This window comes from Parus major, chromosome 3 (genome assembly GCF_001522545.3).
Source record: "Parus major isolate Abel chromosome 3, Parus_major1.1, whole genome shotgun sequence".
Lineage (NCBI taxonomy): Eukaryota > Metazoa > Chordata > Aves > Passeriformes > Paridae > Parus > Parus major.
The window spans coordinates 35,181,169-35,201,167 of record NC_031770.1 but is presented as its reverse complement, the minus strand read 5'-3'; the positions used below and the strand labels follow the sequence as shown (position 1 = coordinate 35,201,167).

General features: G+C 40.7%; 2 protein-coding genes across 9 annotated transcripts in view; one reads left to right on the top strand and one right to left on the bottom strand.

Moving 5' to 3' along the window:
- STRN (striatin) overlaps positions 1-7,959 on the top strand; it is a 68,885-nt gene extending 60,926 nt beyond the window's left edge. For all 7 annotated transcript variants that reach the window (XM_015621715.3, XM_015621714.3, XM_015621713.3 and 4 more), the window contains one exon: positions 78-7,959. In XM_015621715.3, coding sequence (XP_015477201.1) covers positions 78-247 — 170 coding nt within the window. In that variant the 3' untranslated portion in view covers positions 248-7,959. The remainder of the gene's footprint in view (positions 1-77) is intronic.
- VIT (vitrin) overlaps positions 6,352-19,999 on the bottom strand; it is a 56,973-nt gene continuing 43,325 nt past the window's right edge. For both annotated transcript variants that reach the window (XM_015621716.3, XM_015621717.3), the window contains 5 exons: positions 17,951-18,098; positions 17,654-17,757; positions 16,950-17,176; positions 14,358-14,871; positions 6,352-13,764 (listed from right to left, as the gene is read on the bottom strand). In XM_015621716.3, coding sequence (XP_015477202.1) covers positions 13,586-13,764; positions 14,358-14,871; positions 16,950-17,176; positions 17,654-17,757; positions 17,951-18,098 — 1,172 coding nt within the window. In that variant the 3' untranslated portion in view covers positions 6,352-13,585. The remainder of the gene's footprint in view (positions 13,765-14,357; positions 14,872-16,949; positions 17,177-17,653; positions 17,758-17,950; positions 18,099-19,999) is intronic.

The window sequence follows — 19,999 nt, the reverse complement described above, 5'->3', positions numbered from 1 at the left end:
TTCAGATTTCATTTTCTTTTTCTCATAATGGTGGCAGGCATGTAAATTATAAAGAAAACTGTTTTCCCTTTCTCTAGGCCACGACTGCTCGATTCGCTTGTGGAATCTTGAAAGCAAGACCTGCATCCAAGAATTTACCGCTCATCGCAAAAAATTTGATGAGTCCATTCATGATGTGGCATTCCACCCATCCAAATGTTATATTGCCAGTGCAGGAGCAGATGCCCTGGCTAAAGTGTTTGTATGACGGAGTGCTTCCCATTCAACTTTAGCTTTGTATATATTTAACCAGCTGCACAAAAGAGAAGAGGAGGGCATGAGTTGTTTTATCTTGCCCTGTAATTCAGAGAATGTTTGTAAGTGTTTAGTTTTGCAGGGTGCTGTTTTCTAAATTGACGTTTGTTCTGGTTTCTGTGAGCTCAGCTGGTGCTGAGAGCTTGGAATCTCTCAGTTTCAAATAGGTGAGGAAAAAAAAAAAAAAAAAAAAAAAAAAGCTTTTATTTAGAGGGTGTGAATTTTCGTCCAGGCAGGCCTTGGGTGAAACTAGGTCTACGTATTCTCTATTAATAAAATGGAGTACTGGAAAGAAGGGGTCTAATTGCATCAGGGAGTAGGAAAAGAGGGAAACTTCCTAGGATGCTTCTCATTCTCAAATCACCTGGAAAAAGTGATTCAAAGTCAGTTCACATGCTCATTACTGTATCATGTGAGAGGCACTTTGTCATCCCTTTGGTATGAATAAAGTAGATCTTGTTCAGAGAGCAGTAGTGGATAGTTAATCTCAGCCACCTGGCTGCTAGCCTAAGATAAATGCAATTAAAGGAAGGCAAATTACTAACATAAATTCAAATGCAGTAATATTTCTGTTACATCTTCTGTGTTTCTCGGTAAATATTTAGTTTGCAAAAAAATTTATATAATTTTTTTTTAGACTGTATTAGCGTGTGGCTAGAAACTGAGCCTTTAGTCTAAATCCCAATTAACAACAGACTGATGCAGTCTGTATATACTGTAGTAGCAAATTTAACTTATTCAGATTTTAATGCTGTTTATTCTTGGAGATCTGGCACAAGAAATTATCACAAAGCTTTCCAAAGAAGCTGTCCTACAATTTTAGCTGTCAAACATTCATCTCTTTCTGTTCCTGCTAAAAAGGGTATCTATTCTGGGCATTAAGGATAACAGTGAAATACTTCGTTCGAAGATTAAATCTGATGCTTTGTATGAGTCCTTTTAGTGGAATAGGTGGGAACTATACAAAGCTCCATCACTTGGAGAGATTCTGCTACTGTTAGAGATATTTCCCAGCTGCACCATTTGAGGGACTTGTCCATTTCACCAGGCGTATGTGCCATTGATTGGGTTACCTGAAGAATTACTTCTCGTAATTACTCCACAGATGTGCTTTGTTTATCTATTCAGAGCTTCTCTGTTGATTTGACAAATAACTTTTAATCCAATCTATTATTCCTTTTACCCTTCTTAAAGGAAGGCAAGTTGATTCTTCTCTGTTATGTGTCGTCATCAGAATTATTACTATTCATAAGCACGAAGTTGGTGTTTTTCTCTGATGGGAATGGAAAGCAGAATTAATGCTAGAGTTGATTTCTGGCGCTGATATGAGTAGGAAAGAACCCAGTGCAGCTCTCCATATACCAGCCTGAGGTTAAGACTGGAAACTGATAAATAAATCTTTACCTTTAAACTGACACTTGGTAAGCAGGAGTCATTGAAAGTTATCAACATAAGGTTTGACTATGTTGTTTTTAGAGTGCCATTTGGGGATGGGACCACATCTGAAGTTGATCTCAGAGTTTAAACTAAGTATATTATTTAGAATAAAAGGTTGACCTGTGCTGTTTGATCCTGCAACACATTATATGTACTGCTAAAATATCCTGGAATACCTTTTATTGCTCAGAATATTCACATGTCACTTCATGATAGTTGGTATGCAATATATTTCCTTAGATAATATTAGAACGTTTACCATCAGTTTTATAGATGACTACAATAATAATAATACAGATGATTTAGTTTTTATAAATTTTTTTGGTTATGATGAAAAGGAGGAAACTTGGCTGCAAAACTGAGCATTCAACTTTGTGAGAGTTCTGTGTACTTGACTCATATTCTTTCAGTGTCATTATTTTATTTCTTTTTGAAGAGAAAATTACAAAGATTTATTTGAAAAATTCTAAAAGTTATGTATATTCTATATGTGTATATATATTGTAAACATGTATTAAATGTGTCTAGTAAGGGAAGACTCCATGGGTGCATTTTAATGTTTTAGTATTAAGAGTTCTTTTGAGTTTGTGTATACAAAGGATGATGGTTGTGAGTATGAAATGAATGTTGTGCTTTTGCTTACACAATATAGTATGTAGTCACAGTTGTTTAAATTGTTGTACATAAAAACTAATAGGCCAGCATGCTTGTTTTTAAAGACTGTCATTCTGATTACAATTGGAATGTAAGAAGTGGCTGTTCAAATGTGAATTGAAAGATGTTTCCTTCTCACTACTGAGCTCTTGCTCAAACCGAAAAGTGATTTTTTTAAAAGCTGGCAATAGCTAGAGGATGAGGTGCCTTTAAAAAACAAAACAAAACAAATGTAGCCTTACAAAGAGGTTGTGGAATATATATATTTTTGTGCTTGTCTTCATAATTGATGTCAATGTCTTTTTACTGTACTTGCTCACATACTTGTAGGACTGCAGGGTATTGTGCATGAGCCTGTCAGATCTTCTGAACATCATCATAGGAGATAGGGTTGAAAAAATTATTTAGGTTATCTAGTCCATCTGCTTGCTAAAGCAGGGTTGTAGACTTGTGTGTTCTAATATTGTCTTGGCCAGTGAGATTTTATGTGTTCTAAAACAATTAGACTTCCTTTTAAAGATTATTTTAAGGAATGCATCTCACTGGCAGGAGGATTTATGTGGTATTTAGTAGCTCTTTTTTGTAACTTCATGCCAGTATTCCAAACCATGTTTTGTGCCATTTTACATATTCTTCATAGTCTTTGTAATTTGGAACCTGCATGTACACACTGGTTCCATCTGTATATTTTCATTCCTTTCTGCCTTCTTCAAGCTATTTTTTTAGTCTGCTTTTTTTGCACATTTCCTTGTTTTCATTCTTTAAGCTCAATTCTTCAAATATCAGTGTCCATACCACCATTCCACATGCATGATTTGTTGGACTTAGTCTGAGGGTCATCTTAAGTGTTATTTGGTTGGGTTTATCCTCTGTAATGCAATGCTTTTGTGTAGGAAGACCAAGCTTTTGATGTCTGACAAACTTAAATTGTATTTCTTTATGACAACTCCTTTAAATAACATTTGAGCATTGCTGCTTTTCAAATTTCTTCTTCACTTTTAGTATGTTATGATTCTTTTGCAGCTAGAGGCTTAAATCCTGTTTCATGATTATCCTGGGTCTTACTTTGAACTTCTGACCTCTGAGGGCACTAAATTATTTTTATTTGTTCCCCTTTTATGTGCAGTTCTTCTTGGTTCAGTGTAATTAGTAACTTTCATTTAGTGTGATACATATGTTTACTGAAAGTGTAAACAAAACTGAACCCAAAGCTTATTCTTGGAAAAAACCCATTTTTCTGCAATATCAGTATATAGCATTTTACCATTTCTATTTTTCCTGTATCTAATTTATATGGTAATTTTTTAATGGTTAGCTCATATAATTTTTTTGTGTATGTTAGCCTGTGCTAATGATTTTGATTTTACTAACTAATTTAATGGGATAATTTTCAGTCCTTCTGTATGTTGAAAGTTGGTCCACTAGGTTTAAATACCCACTTTTAATTACTTCACTGGACTGTTTGCTGTCACGTATTTGATTCAGTTACCAAAATGCTTGCACAGAATGATTCGGAGTAGCTTGGAAGAAGTTCTAGATATATTGTGTTAGTCTTAGAAAATCCTAGTGTCTGCATTTATTTTTGGGCCTAAGAGAGAAAACTTCCACATAAAAGATTCACTGCTTTCATCTCATTCATCTTTATTTTGATAAAATATGTTCTTTAGAAAGAAGGCTGTAGAACTATAGGCCATATACTGTAGGCTTATTTTTTAGGACATGTATTTTCAAATAATGTTATGTTAAAGCAGTCCCATGTAATTTGGGTGCAAGCTTGGTAAGTGTGTGGTGTTCACCATACAACTTTGTGATTAGGTCATACAACACTGTTTTTCGGTTGTGAATTTAAACTAACCAGAGACTTGTTCTTTTGAGTAAATGTGTGAGAGATAAAGAACTTAGTTACACCACTTTTTCGGTACATTTGTTGGATCACAGATGTGTCCTCTTCCCCTGCCTCCTTAGGTTTCAACAGTGTAATTTTGGGGAACAGCAATTTCTGTAAATTCTGAAATGTAATTTCTCATGTGTTCTTTGAGCAGTGTTCGATGGGCAGAAGTGTGGAAACAAACAGTTGAAAAGCAGGCATAACTATCAGATAATCAAGTTTTGATTTTATTAATGCCTTTCCAGATGTGTATTTGGAAACATTTGCAGGCTGTGGCTTGGCAGTGTGTTTACAGACCGCACCGGGTATCCAAGAGCTTACTTGGTGCCTGTGTGAAGTACCTAGTCAACCTGAGTTGCATTACGGAAGAAAACGCAGCCATTGTGGTTGTCCTGTGCTGAAATTTGTGGCTGTTTAGTGGAAGTTGGTTTGGACTACACTGTTAGAAATCAAAATACTATAACCTCTCCCATGTTGTTAATTGGTTTGTATAAAATGCGGCAATCTTTGACATGGCAATATGAGTTTTCTTGGGTAGCTGCTATTCATGAGCATCATAGAGATGCTTGGCATAGTTGTTAGTATTGAGTGACTGAGAGGATGAAAAGATTTCCCTAAAAAAATGCTCAGATGTTTCAGGAAGCTCCCTTTTTTCCATAAAGGCATGAAGGTGTTGAGAATATTTCACCTAAAACTGATAATATGTTTAGTTGAAGAGAGCTACAATAGGTGAACAGTTTTGACTCTTTGATCATCAGTGTCTTTAAGCTTAGAGACAGTTATGGAATCTATTTGCCTGTAAACTACCACTGAAAGCCTCTGTCATGTTCCTACTGAGCAGTAGAGAAACTGATGGACAGCAGTGTCGATCCATTCAGTTGTGTCAGGGGTATTTTACAAAAAAACAACCCCTATTGTAAAAGATAGTGTTAACTACAGCAGAGCAAATGAACAAACTCCTGGAAGAGGGAGGAGTGGAGAAGGACCAGGATGACTCTTGTGTAAATAGTCCTTGTTTGGGTACATGTTCTTGTTTAGCTGGTGGGAATGTTCCCAGGAGGGAGAATGATTGGCAATGTGACCTTTAAAAAAATGTCTGTGCCTGTGCTAATGAACATACCTGTGCAGGTTATCTGTTCTTTTGGTATGTGCTTTTTACCTTCCCACTTAAATTTTCCTTTAGGATATGTTTTCTCAGAGTCTTAAAATCTCATCTGCAATGAGCTCTTACTGCAGGATAAATTTCATAAAGGATTCCTGATTTTCCTCTTGAAGTGTTTTTTTGAAGGGTGGTAGAGTTTCAGCTTCAGCTGCACCCCTCTCACCACCAAAAGGCTGATTTGTACCACCTTACACCCAGTTCATTTAATTCTAGTGTGTTATCTCTTAGCCTGCCTTCTGACTTGGTTTTGCTGCTCTATAGTTCAGTTGTGAAAGCCTATGAATTGCTATATCATTTAAGATATTTCTGAGAATCTGCATTCTGCTACAGAAGGCATAAATCCAGTTGAATAGTATAACGTGTGGATCTCGTCTGGTTTGTTGTCCGAAGAGACTTCTTGTTAGATTACGAAATCCAAACTATGGCTGAGCTAAAAAGGCATTTAATGATATTATATTCTTCTTAGCCCAACTTCTTCCTGCTTAAGTATAGATTGTGGTATTGCGTGTTAGACTAATTTTGCCCTGCTCATACTGCCAAGCCATGCTGTGATCCTGAGAGATCACACCAGTATTTAAACCATGCCCTGTGCGTGTGTTTCTAAGCTGCTCAAAGCCTTGTGTTGACATGGTCCTCCAGGCCAGTCTTCTTCGAGTCTCTCAAGTTTGAATTGCAGACTCCCAAAATTGCTTTCTGGCTATTTTGAGTAACCCTTGTCCTCACACCAGAGTATTAGACTGTGGTGTTGAGAAAAGATTTATGTATCAGGATTTGTACTATTATGAAAGGGAAAGGATAACTTACTGCCAAGCCAAATATTGTCATTATTTTTCAATTACTTGTGAAAAGCAGCCAAAAACATTGTATAAGGGATAAATTATGGACTTCAAGCTAATATTTTTCCATTAAGAATTTATTTTTTTATGCTTCCTGTCATCAAGATACAGTGCTTTCGAATGTAGCTTGTTTTCAGATGTATGGCTCCTAGAATTGTTTCCTTGCAGTTGGACATTTGTAATTGTGCATCAGTTTTGAAAACTGTCTCATATGTGTTAGCTCTTCTTTTGGAAATGCAAACTGAGCATGTTAACTAATGATTTCTTGTACCATTATAGTCTTAAGCAGACTGAAAAGCAGTTTTGTGCTATGTTTTCCTTGAATAGTGCATCTGAAAAAACTTGTAGAAGGAACTCCCATGATGAGATGACTTTTGTTGCTGTAAGGTTCTCTGTTGACATTTGTCATTTTTGCATTGTATTTTGCATAACTGTCTTCAGTTGACTGCCAGGTTAAAAAAGACAAATTTCTTTGCCATATGGACTATAGCTTGGATTTTTTTTTTTTGTCGTTTTTGCTTATATTAATACACTTTCTTCTTTTCTACTAGAATTTAGTGATACCTGGCAGCTCTCTTTAGGAGAAGTTACTACAGGTGATAACCACTAACACGTTACTAATTACAGTGGCTTCCCTTCTGTTTTGGGTCACTTCCATGGCAGATTGTTGATATGAAAAGGCTACTGTGGCTGATATATGAACAGCTAAAGGATATTAAGATTCACCTTCAGAACTATCCTGAGGTTATGATTTTATACACCAGTTTTGAATGACTACTTTGAAACAATGTTGGGCTTAAGTGTCTTGCAGAATTTTGGATCCAAATGAGAAATACCTACTTGTTGAGTAATAGTCTGCTTGTCAATTTTTTGTGTATGGCTCAGTACGAGGCTGTGTCAGAATTGCAGTACCACCAAAATTACCTTGTTTAAATGCAACTGTTGTACAAAAGTGAATGTTATTTTGAGTGAGGAATTCTGGTTTCTAATTTATGAAGGAAATAGTTTTCTTGGGAGTAAGCATCCATAAATGTAATATATTTCATGATTTTAAAAAGGCTTATTAATCATGGGACGTGAGAAAAATGAAAGTGATTCATTCTCCAAAGATTTGTTAAGTGTTTATTATTACAAGTATAAATTTTTGCTTTAAATGGAAATGCTTCTTCAAAAATTTAGTATTAAACTTCTTACTAAAACTCAGTAGTTTAAAATGCTGGATAAATATCTAAAACGGCAAAGATAGAAAATTCAGAGGGAGATTATTTTGAAATATGCCAGTGTCATTTTGAGCTTCTCAAGTGTAGCCCTGAATTTTCTCTTTTTCACTGCAATTCATATTTTGTGAAACTTCTTGGATAGGTTATATTTAAAGCTACATTCACTTGCCTGAATAAGTCAAATAAATATTTTGTCATTTAAAATTATATAGATCTGCTTATGTTAGTGTGCCATTTAAAATGAGACCCCATTGAGGTAACCATGCAGGTATTTGTGTTGGTATGACAGTAGTGAAGTGGGGTATCTGTGTACTGTACCCGCATTCTGTGCTGAGCAAAATCACACGGACTTCCAGAAATAAGCAATGGTTTTTAAGAGCAGCTTTATTTAATGTTGCAGCAGCAAGTGTCATTTGTACCATATAATTATGTAAATTGGGTGCTAATAAATACTATTTTTCAACATTTTGCATTGTGTTCATAATTCTGCATTTTATCACAAGATATGTGTGGTTTTGGAGTGAGTACTAAGAGGGCAAGTGCATTAGGAGTAAGACAAGCAGACTTGGAGGGGTTTTGAGGTAACTCCATGTGAAATTCCTACTGAACTGTGCAGCATGTTCACATGAGTACCTTGGTTTTTCTGTTCTCCGTATGCCTTGGTTTCGTACTGCTGCTCCAGCTTGGCTCTGTTGACACCCCACATCCTTCCATGTGCTGAGGCACGTGGTGCCTGTGTGGGGGTGAGTGTGGGGTGAGCAGACATGCGGAGTGGGTGCGGTTGTGCAGGAGCTGGTCTGTCAGCAGGCGTTGTTCACAACCAGACACGTGGCCATTCCCGAGGACAGCGTTCATTCAGCATAAAAATAAATGTGGTTCTGCCCTTAGGGAGAGGATGAGGGAGAGCAAACCACACATCACAGATGGCAGCTGCGTTGCTACAGGAAGGTGCTCAGAACGGCACTGTGAGGGGGTGGCAGGAGAACCTACACAGAACTGAGGAGAACAAGTTGTTGTCAGTGAGCCCATCCTGTTTTTTCTGAGCTTGTAGGTGGGATAAGTGAAGTTCTTATGTTTTCTTGGTAGGTATAAAATAGCCTGATTGGTCCTACTCATCTTCCTGCCTCATAGGAAAGGAGGAATTGCTTTATGAATTGACAGTACAATCTCATTCACCCCTGTGTGAATGCTTCTAGAAGATTCCTGAGGTAGGGGGAAAAAGGAGATTTAGTGAATAACATATGAGTGACCCTCACATGAGGGAGGACTTCTTAACATGCTTGTGGGTTTGCCTATGAACAAGATGGCCCCATGATGATTTGCATGTGAGAAAAGCGAGTATACTTGGTGATACAGTGGAACTTCTAAGCACAATTTCTTGTGCTTAAAAAGAAGTAGTTTCTACGACTGATGGCATTCTTGAACTGCACTATCAGAGTTCTCATTAGAAGTCAAAGGAGGGGTTAAACTGGTGTTAAGAAAAATAACATGTTTCTTGCCATTCAGTAAGACTGACACAGTTGATTGGGAGCGGTGTTGCTGATGCAGTGTGAAAACCTTCATCTCCCTCCTCCCCCAGTTTAACAAGGAAAATTGATTATTTTGAGGAATTTGAAGCATTCAGCTGCATAGACGTACATTTGTAATGTTTTCAATATGTAGGTGATTTAGCAAATGTAAATGGCCTGATACTGTGTAAGATGTCTCAAAATGAGACGGTAATGGAAAAGAAAAGGGATCAAGTTGTTTCTGTAATGTTGCTCATGGACAGAGAAAAATAGCTAGCAGAATGATAGTGGCTTTGTTCAACCATGAAGTAATTTAAGGTGTGTATACCATAGAAAAGTGACTTAAATTTGGTGTCTAGGTAATATTTCTGGTACTACCTACTGCTTGCTTTGACTTTCTAAGTAGATAACGTGGATAATTTCCTGTGTGATTACAGATAGGATGTAAAATTACTAAATATGTTTAGATTGGGTTGATCCTGGCAGGATGCTTAACTCCAGAGCTTTTCCTGATTACTGGTATGGCTCCCCCTGTGTGCTGGAGAGCCATGGGGGAAGGAGGAAGCTTGTCTGCCTACATGTCAGCAGCAGCCATGGCAAAACTCTCCTCTTGCTGAAGCAGCAATGCAGCAGCAGCAGCAGAGGAGCAGGAGGTGCACACTGCGGGCGATGCCGTCTGTGCAGGGTGGCACAGTGAGAGCAGAAATGCTGAGTGTCCTGCTCTGGGGAAACACGACTTTGGGTTACTTCTCTCTGAAGCAATGGCTGAACTCTTAATTGAATTTGGTGGCTCACCGAAAATGTGAGTGACTAATGCTGGAGTTGGTAAGAAATGCTGAAACTGAGCTCTGCCAAGGCTTCCAGAGCATGGACATCAGTAGGTATTTCCAGGTGGGTGTTCTGCATTGTGATTGCTGAGCACTGATAAGCCACCAGCCCAACTCTGAGTGCAAAGATGCTTATTTCTTAGGGAAAGGGTGATCAGACAACACCCTCTAGAATGTGTATGCAGTGACTAGTTCAGACAGCTCCCATCTCTTCTCTTGGGGATGCTCTGCCAGACAGCAGGTTCCACTGCACTGGTCAGACATCTGAAACTGGAGTGGCCCAGCATCAGGTGACTGGACATCTAGATCCACTTTTGATTCAGTCCCACATATAGAAAGTGCATAGAGCCTGTGTTATTTTTTTTTTCAGCTTCCAAAGGAAGTCTGGTTCCAAATAAGACATGATCTTGCAAACCTTAAAAAGTACATGTAATTTTGATGCCCATCAGTCATTAGGTTCTGCTTCAGCTGACTGATTCCTCTGACAGGTAATTTTATGGTGACTCACTCTAAGAATCTTTTTTATCTGAGCATGTCAAAGGACAACACTGAAGCACCCAGGGCTTGGCCGGTAGACTTACTAAGACTTCCATAATGTAGTAATAACCTCAGCTGAGTTTCAGAAACTTAAAATGCCATGGGCTTCATTTGCTGTTTATCTTTTAACCCCATATGAGATGACATGTACTGCATGTGCCTTTAGGACAATTTTATTGCAAAAGATATAGCAACTTATGTTGATAAGTTCAAAATAGCTTGTATATGCTACAGAAGGAGTTCTGCTGCTTTCTTCAAACAAATATACCCCTTTGAACATTTATCTATATATATAAGGTATATATATATCTTGGGGTTTTTTTAATAAAACAGTATTTAGAGACTTTAGTAGGTGGCAAGTGATTTGATTGCTATGAAAGGTAAGAGTGGAGAGGAGTGTGTTCTGTGATTTCATGGAAGGGAGTATTCTTCAAAATTTTGAGGCTTCTGCTTAAGTTTATGGTGTTTATTAATAGGACATCTAAGTTTAGATGAGAGTTGGATTAAACCACTTTCACAGTTTGAGTTTTGACAATTTTAGGATCATCCCAACAAGTAAATAAAAATGCTCATTGAGAAACAAGCACTATAGTTGTTGTTCAGTATACTTAAGAGAAGCCATTGTTGTATTTTTGTATAGTTGTTCAGTAAACTTAAGAGAAACCATTTGAACAACAACAAACCCTGAAGTGCCCTTTATAAGTGCTTGGCAAAAGATAGCTGTGCAAGTTTCCTGTGAAAAAGCATTTGAAAGCTTAATTTCATTGCTTGAAGTTTAAGCTTTAGGAAAAACTTACATCCCTTATGCACATCCTAAAGAACATGTGTGCTCTAGCTGTTCCTCAAGCGTTGGCCATCACTGCTGTGCTTCTGGCAGAGCACAAGTGAAGCATTGGAGAGTTTCTGCAGGGTACCAGTCTTTGGTACTGCAAGAGTACATTCAGGATGGAGAACAGCATGTGATGGTGAGCTGCTGCATTCAAAATTAAACCACAGTATTAAAGAATAACTGTAAGTTAGAGTTTATGCCTTTTTCTCAGGCAGCCCCAAACCAAGCCCCAAAGAAACAGGTTTTCAGACAATAAATCTGGTGTCTGAAATGAAGTACCCGGTAAATTCAGCTTGAGTTTTGTCCAATCCATGTAATGTCCCTTGTTGACAGAGAAAGATGTGTTCAGCAGAAAGGTGGTGAAGAGCTGGGTCAGGAGATGGGGGATATCAGGAGTTGCTCTGCTTATGCCTAACTCTCTATCCTTAATCATTTTTTCAAGCCAGAAGTTATTGCTGTGAAGTGCAGCAGCAGAGATTAGTGGTAAAAACTCTGCATACAAATATATTTGTGGAAGCTGACAGTGTCCTGTGCTTTCAGTCTGTGTAGAGTGGTTGAATTGATGGTACTCAGTTAAAGCTGGAATTTAATGTTTCTTCTAAGAGGAAGCGATAAACTTTCACTGTGTAAAACCACTGTTTTGTCCAAAATTGGTTTTGATAACCTCTTGAGAGGACCCCAGCCTGGCTTATTTTACCCCACCGGGGGGATCATGCAGAATCTGCTGTTTTCATTAATGTGCATGTAATATGCTTACTTAGTTGACAAGTTATGAGCTACTTCAGTCATATTTCAAAACATAACGATTTAAAAATTTGTGCTACTTTTGCTGATAAAATGAGTTTCCCTTATGGCAATTCAATTAGAATTTATGTGGCTAATAAATATCTTGGCTCATGGTTATTAAGACTATAAATGCTGTTAAGAGCCTGATTTGCAAGAAAATATGGCCAATCTGAGTTTTAATTTCTTTCCATTTCCTGTTAGTTCCACAAGCCATGGCACAGCATGACTTTGATTGCCGTAAGGAGTGTGAACTCATGTTTTTATTGGCTCCTTTGATAGTTTCGCTTAATGAATTTTAAGGACTATATTCTTAAGTGATACTAGATGGAACATAACCAGCAACTGCTGCTTCCTAAATGAAGTGCAGTTATTTTGGTCCTCCTAGTGTGTCCTTCCTCCAGACTGACTAGTGACATGGGTAGTTCTCCACTTAAGGAACCACTGTTTGTTCTGACTGATCCAGGGCTGTAATAGGTGCATTTTGAAGTCGGTCCGTAGAAGAGAATTCAGTCCTAAATTTGAGGGAGAGTGTCTGTAAATGCTTGAAATTCTGCTTTTCCTAGTGTATAATACAGAACTTCAGATAATTCCCTCATAAATCCTGTAAATGGCTCTTGAAACACTCTCCTGACACTAGAAACTGCACTTCAGAGTGTTGGTTTAATGACAGAGTGGTGGGTCTTAAATGCTTTTCATATTGTGAGCAACTTAAACCCAAATTCTCTGAGTCTCCTGTGTCCTGGCAATACTCCTGGTTCATGGTTCTGCAGGCCATGAACCATCCAAGAGTGAAGGATGAAGCTGAGGGGGAAAGACACTTCTCAAAATCAAGTAATTAAGGCAGTGTTGTGGGAGACTAGATTCCAATTCCTGCATGTTGGCTGTTGTGTGGATTTGAGGCTTTATTGGGGATGTAGGGTTGTAAAAGAGACAAAGGGTTGTAGGGTCCTGGGGCTTGAACCTTTCCTCTCTCTTGCTTTCCAGTTTCTCAGGGTTTGGCTAAATCCCAATGCTTGAGTTGACAATAACTGAAGCTTAATTTATAGACAAGACAGCAGTATGGAGAGAGTACCTGCTTTTAGGAAGGTACTCCAATTAAGTTGAGTTCCCCTCCAAAAAAAGCATCTGATATTTGAGCCCTGATCTGTGTGTCATCTCTTGGGCAGTGCCACATGAGGCGGTTCTACCACAGCAGCTCAGCAGCTTGGCCACTTCCTGAAGGGACCTGGTGACTTCAGGGAGCAGATGGCACGTTTGGACACGTGGTGTGTGTCCAGAGGTGAGGTTTGGGCAAGCTGGGGCTCTATGCTGGAAGCAGCTCTTCAAACAGCTGCAGTTATTTTCTCCATGTTTACTCCCTCCTCAGCTATCTGTCTAAATCAGAGTTTCTGATGCCCACAAGGAGAAAATAAAAAATAATAAAAAAAATTCAACACTCTACACAGAGCATTATCATGTATAGGGGCAGAGCTGCAATGAACCTTGCTGACGGGAAGTGCCAGAGGAAAACACCTCCAGTGTTTCTTGAACTGAGGACTGGCATTATTTCTGTGGCACTTGACATGCCTTCAGCACAGCATCCAAGGGTCCTGCCTTGCTTGAGTCCATCAGTTCCGTGGCTGGGAATTAAACTCTGTGCAAATATTTTGAATGAGCTGATTAACGTAGCGGTAGAGGTTGTCAAATTCATCCACAAAGAAGGAATGCTCCTTAGCAGGGTCTGATGCAATGGCTTCCAGTTCATCTGGGGCTGCCCAAGCAACTCCAATGGAATAAGCGATGACTCCTGGAAAGAAACCCAAGGTTTAGAAAAAGCATAAAAGTTTTCTTTGCGGTAAATCTATTTTATGACCAATACTGCAAATATAGTTTCTAGGCCACAAAAAAAATGGGCAGTGAGTTTCTGTGCTCTATGTATAAAATGGGTGTTTTCAAATTGGAAGAAAGTTCTAGCTTGTGCTTTGGAAGTACCTTTTGCCAACAGCAAAAAGGTTTAAACAATAGTGAAGCCTTAGCTCTGGGTCTAAACAACGGATCCAAAACCAGGATCTTGAGCAACAGGATATTGTCCAAGGGCAAATGGGTTGGAAGATATATACCTATCTTGACTAGAAAGCCAAAGGAGTCCTGTGTTACTAAGACAGCAAAAATCCCTTGAGATCTCCTAGACATAGGTGCATTTGTGATTTCTAATTTTTTTTTTTCCTGAAGTTCTTTATTCAGATGCTGATCTTGTTGGAGCTCAGTGGGACCCCAGGGAAAAGTACTATTCTTCCTTCACAAGGTGTAGGAAGATTCAAATTATAGCAAACTGCATTTATCTGACCTGCATAGGTGCTGAGGCATGAGAGGAGAGCAGGCAGTGATGGAAGACCTTACCATTTTGGTGAGCTGCCATGGCTGGCAAGCTGACATCATCGTAAGACCTGCCATCTGTGATGAGAATCATGATCTTCCTTTTGTTGGGTTTGGACTTGCTGAACAGCTGCTCTGAGGCGTAGCTGATGGCTGCCCCCGTGCTTGTGCCCCCACTCCAGTAGCTGATCCTTTTGATAGCGTTCAGCACGTCCTGCTTCGTGCTGTACTTGTCAAAGCTGAACTCCAGCCTCTGCTCGTAGGTGTACTGCACAGCTCCGATGCGCGTGTCAGTGTCCGAAATCTCAAACTCCTTGCTGATGTTGGCCACAAACTGGAGAACCGTGCGGAAGTTGCCGGTGCCGACGCTGCTGGAACCGTCGATCACAAAGCCGATGTCGGCGGCGTTGAGGCACGTCTTGCTGCAAGCCAGACGGTCAGTGTCGCACACCCGCTTCACCAAGGGCTGCACAACCTTGTGGAGGCTGAACCAGCTGGGCACGTTGATGGAATAGAAACCACTTGTCCTGCACACTGCCTGCAAGGCAACATGAGGATAAGCGCAATGGAAATTCAGTTTGCCTGTTTCTGCTGGGGTATGTAGCTAAATTGTAAATATAGGCTCCTGGAAAGAGCAGTGCTGGAGTCTGAAATGGCCTCTCCTGCAATCACCATCTGCTTCCCTGGGAAATGATGTCAGTGTAACATCACGGATACTTGTGTAATGTGACAGCTTTTCCTGCCTTTTTTTAAAACTGTGGGATGGAGCTGATATTTTAGTAGCAAAAGAACTGTAATAAGCAAGTTTGCCCCCCATTGGGCTTTTTTACACGAGTTACATTGCTCATGGGAAAAGCATCCACATCACAGAGCTGCTATTAGCATGACTCCCATGCTTACAGGAGCCCGTGTGTTTGCCTGGTAGCAACTTCAGCTCCCATCATTCAGGAAAAGAAGGAAAGTCTTGCCTGCTGACAGACCCTGCTACTTTGAAGTGAAAGCTCAGGCTTAAGCTGTGGATAACTTGGTTCATACCCTTCTAAGCCGAGAAAACCCAGGCTCATTGTCTTGGCTCTGCCAAATAGTAAAAAAACAACAAAAAAACCCCATTAACTTTTGTAAGTAAATACTCATTAGGGCCAGATCTGTGGGAGGCTTCTATATCTGTGTATATATATATATCTGAATATAGAATATTCTGTATCATTAGGGCCATATCTGTGGGAGTCAGGTGAGCATGGGTAGGAAGAAGAGCTGGCACAGAAGAGGATGTGGGAGAAGTCAAGGGATGGCAGGGGAGAAGGGTGGCTGGGGCAAGGACGGGAGCGATGCAAACAGGCTGGATCAAATTGTCTTTGGTTTTAGTGCCTTTTAAATGCCAATTCCTCAGCTCTCTGGGTGAGAATATTTTGTTAAGCCAGGCTTTATCAGCTTTGTGATGGTGTGTGTATCTGACTGTTTTAAGAGACCAAGACACTGGTCTTGACTTACATAAAGCCTAACAGTTCCGAAGGAATTTCAGTTCCCTCCAGTCTGGACTCCTCATGGTATCCTGCTCTCATTTGCTACGGTGCAGCAGTATCATGCCACCATTCCCTCCTTACCTTCCTGTTCTGAGCCCACTCTACTCTCACTTCTGCTGTGTCCCTGGCAGGTTTGCAGAGACTCACTGTAGCTTTGCTCTTTTAAAAACATTAAATGCAAATGAGACGACAGTCCAATTACATGCTGACCAGAGACAGGGCAGCTCTTCTGAAACTCACGGGAGATTATTTCATGGCAGAGCAACCCAGCTCAGATGGGAATCTGTTTTCTGAAAATACCAGATGACTCCACCCTGTTTCCTAGGCCCAGCCTGGTCTGCCACTTGGTAGATATCTCCTGCCCGAACTGGGTACCAGCTTGTCCTGAAGCACTTTTGATCAGACAGCTAGTGTTACTGCCAAATATGAATCAATCAAAGCTTGCATTCTCTTTTTTTTTCTGCACATGGCAGGGATTTACCCTTTTTCCAAGAGCTACCATGAAGTCCATAGCAGCAGAAACAAATAACTGAAAAACAGCCTTCATCAATGGTGAAGAGAATGTTTGAGTTATCCAGTATAGCTGAAAAACTAGGATGTGCCTGTGTTGGGACTGTGCCAACCTTTGCTTGTGTGGGACCTGTTTGTAAAAGCAACATTGACATTAGGTTGACAGAACTCCTCACCCTCTCCCTAGTGGGAGATGCACAGCAGGAGGTTCGGAAAAAAATTGTTTGGAAGAAACAACTCCAAATTGCTCAGGCTGCAATTGTAGTTTTGACTGCAATTGTCACGCTACAGTGTATTTGGAAAACCACTGGTCTCAGTACAACTGCATGTGTGCGCTAAGGTTTAGTTGGTCAAAAGCCATTTGCTTGATGATGTACCTTAAACCAGAACTTTACTGACTTCCTCTCCTTTCTGACCTCAGCATTACTGCCTGGTTTTTGTACAGAAAAACTCAAGACAGTATGTACAAGAAGGAAAAGAAATAATCATAAGTGGTAAGAAGCAAAGGGAAATGCCTTGAATGAAGTAGGTTGGAAAGTTTAGTCAGAGCCAAGCTCCTGGTCAGACTTAGCCCACTACGTACCTTGTCCACAAAGTTTGGTTCAATAACATTCTGCTTTTCACTTTGAGCAGCTCCTTCAACAGTGACAAAGAAAATGTTGATCCCTGATTCTCTGGCCAGCCTGGAGGCCTCTTCCACTCGGTCGGTCGGCCACCCATCCACAATCACTACAACCACATTGGGTGCTCCACCTCGGTTTCCATTAGCATCCAAAAAGAAGTTTTTGTTAACAAATGAAAGTGCCTTCCCTGCAATAGAAGAGGAGTTGAGGAGGAGTTATGGATCTGGAAGTACTCTGTCTGATAATATCCCGTGAAATAGTAGGCTGAGAGCTGACTCAGTGTTGGAGGCTGCAGAGAGCTGGGGAAAGCAGTTTCTGTGGCTGTGTAAGCAGGAGGGGACACCACTTCTACTTGGTGCCAGTGCTTCCTGAACCCCCTCCCTGTGCCCCAGAGAGGCTGGGGGTGATGAGCTGGGTTAGCAAGGATCCCCAAAGCATTGATGGGAACTGCCTGCAAGGAGACAGGTATGTCCTTCCAACTTGTGATGGATTTGCAGTGCCTGGGATCAGCACACGCAGGTCATGGTCTCTCACCAATCCTGCCCTAGCACTAAGCACTCTTTGATCACAGCCTCTGTATCCTGTGAGGAGGTGTGGGCTTGCTATAGCCCAGGATCTGAAGCCCTCCCTGAGCTGAGGATGTGCAAGTAACCCCATCACCTACCAACATTGGAAAGTCCCCCTTTCTGTTGAATTTTCTCAATGGCATTCCTTAGATCCTTGGAGTTGGCATAAGTTTTTAAATTAAATTCTGTGGAGGGGTCGTCACTAGAAGGAGAAATTAGAGCAAATGTCAGTGTTTTGCTTCACATACAACACAAAAGTCATAGGGCTGGTCTGTGTTACCTGGCTCCTGAGTGCAAGCTGGAGTGAGACCTTAAGCACGTATCAGCTTAGAGCTATGGCTGCCAGAGCATGCAGTCATGCCCTGTGGCAATGGGAATGTCTGGGAAACTCTTACCCATACTGAACAATGCCCATCAGAGGACCATCACTGCCGATGCCAAGGGCTTGAGCCACGTTACCAAGGAATCGCTTCTGGAGCTGAAAGCGGCGTTTGCCAATGCTCCAGCTCCCATCCATTAAGAAGGACAAATCAACTTTGCAATCTGAGGAGAGATAAAGAAACATGGAAGATATTTTTAGTCCTTTCTGATTGCTGTGCTTCTTGCAAGCAGCAAAGGCCTAAAAAGTCTGCATCCAGTGCCTTGTCCTGCTGTGTAAACTCTACAAAAAAGCCTTTGACAAGGACAAGTCACAGCTGGCAGCTCAAGTCTGTCCTACTTGTTGGTAAACACAGTCCTTGGCATGACTTTATCCCATACAATGTCTCAGCTTGGCTGTGTGACTAAAGGGCAAGAATCTTTTCACAGGGGTCAGTCTGGGAGCACTGCATTTTGGGGGCTGGGGAGGTCAGCCCCGCAGGAGCAAGCTGACGTATATCCTGTGCCCTCAGAGCCACATCTTGGGCTCAGCAAGCTTTATTTGCAGCCCAGAGGTGATGGGAGTTTGTAAAACTAGCCATGGTGCTTTTATTTTGTATTTCTGGCCACCTGCAGAGGACAAACTATGGGGATTTCCTTGGCGATATTTTTGTGGACTTAATTGATATAATAGACATAACAGGAACAGTTACTGTGTTAATGTTGCTCAGAAGGAAGCTCCTGAAATGTGTGGTGTCTGGTATATGCCTCAGGGGAAAAACACTGTGGGGTCTCTTCAAGGCGATTGCAATCCAGGATTACTGACAACAATCCTGGCAGCTCTGCACTTCTGAATGAGAATTGTTCATCAGTTTCCTTCTGGGCTGGAGCTAACATCAAGGATGATGATTTTACTTGGTATGTTCAGACTGAGTGGGGGGTCTTCTTTTGCATGTTGGGATAGCCTTGTACCCATGTGTGCAGCAGCAGCAGTGTGCTGTTGTGTGTTTCCTCTCTGGGCTGAAAGCAATGTCCTATAAAAGGTATGCCAGCACCCAAACAAACTCTTCCCTTTGATTACATAGATGAACTTCATCTTTGTGCTGCAAATGCTATCTTCATCACTTCCAGCCTGCCTTCACGTTTCTTCAAGTTAGTGGTGAAACATTCATCTTTGGTCGGCAACTGGGAGTGGGATCACAATTTGGCTTAACTAGAGCGCTAATTAACATTTTCCCCCTCCAGCATCTGGGTCATCCCCATCTCTTGATTTCCCTCTGATGATGCCTCCTACCAATCAGACTAGTTTTAACTACTGTGTTTTAATCATTAGGTAGCCCGAAGGCTACAAAGCACCAATTGTTCTTAGATGCCTCCCATCTCATTACCTTCAATTTTTTTCTCCCATAGCTGTCTCTTTTTTCTAATTCTAATAATGCTGAATTACAGGAGCGTGACTGAGAACCGTGTCCGCTCACAGCAGATCGTGAGGCAAGGTCGGGAACCCACAACAAATACCTCAATTAACAGCCAAGTTTTCCTGAATTTCTTGTCCTTCAAAGGGAACTAGTTCATGAGATCTATATGAGGAAAGTGGGCAGTTTGTTAGCCAGCAGGGTCTGGGGAGGCAAACATTTACATACACTTACAGACAGACTTGGTTTCTGGGGAGGATTCTGATTCAGTGCTGGGACATGAGAGGGACGCTGCAAGAGCACAGACTAAAGGTGCTTCACAGGGAGGTGAGCACTTTCTGATTTGCAGGGAGGCAAGATCTGAATTAAGGCTTTTATGGTCCTAGAGTTATTAGTAGGATGAAATTTTTTGTTTCTGGTGTGACTTTTTTCAGTTTAACTGCTGGAAACACAGCTGTCCTTGCTGGCATCTCCACTGCACCGAGCTCTGTATTCCTGCAGTGCAATGGGGTCTGTAGGGCAGAGCCTTCACTTTTTCTTCTTCTTTCCCTTATTTCTGTATCAGTTTCAGGTGTTTTTGACATATTTGATAGGGAAAAGATTTCTTCAAATATTAAGAGGAATTCCTGGGAAGACATTTGGTTCAGTAATGACTGTAAAGAGTTCAGACAG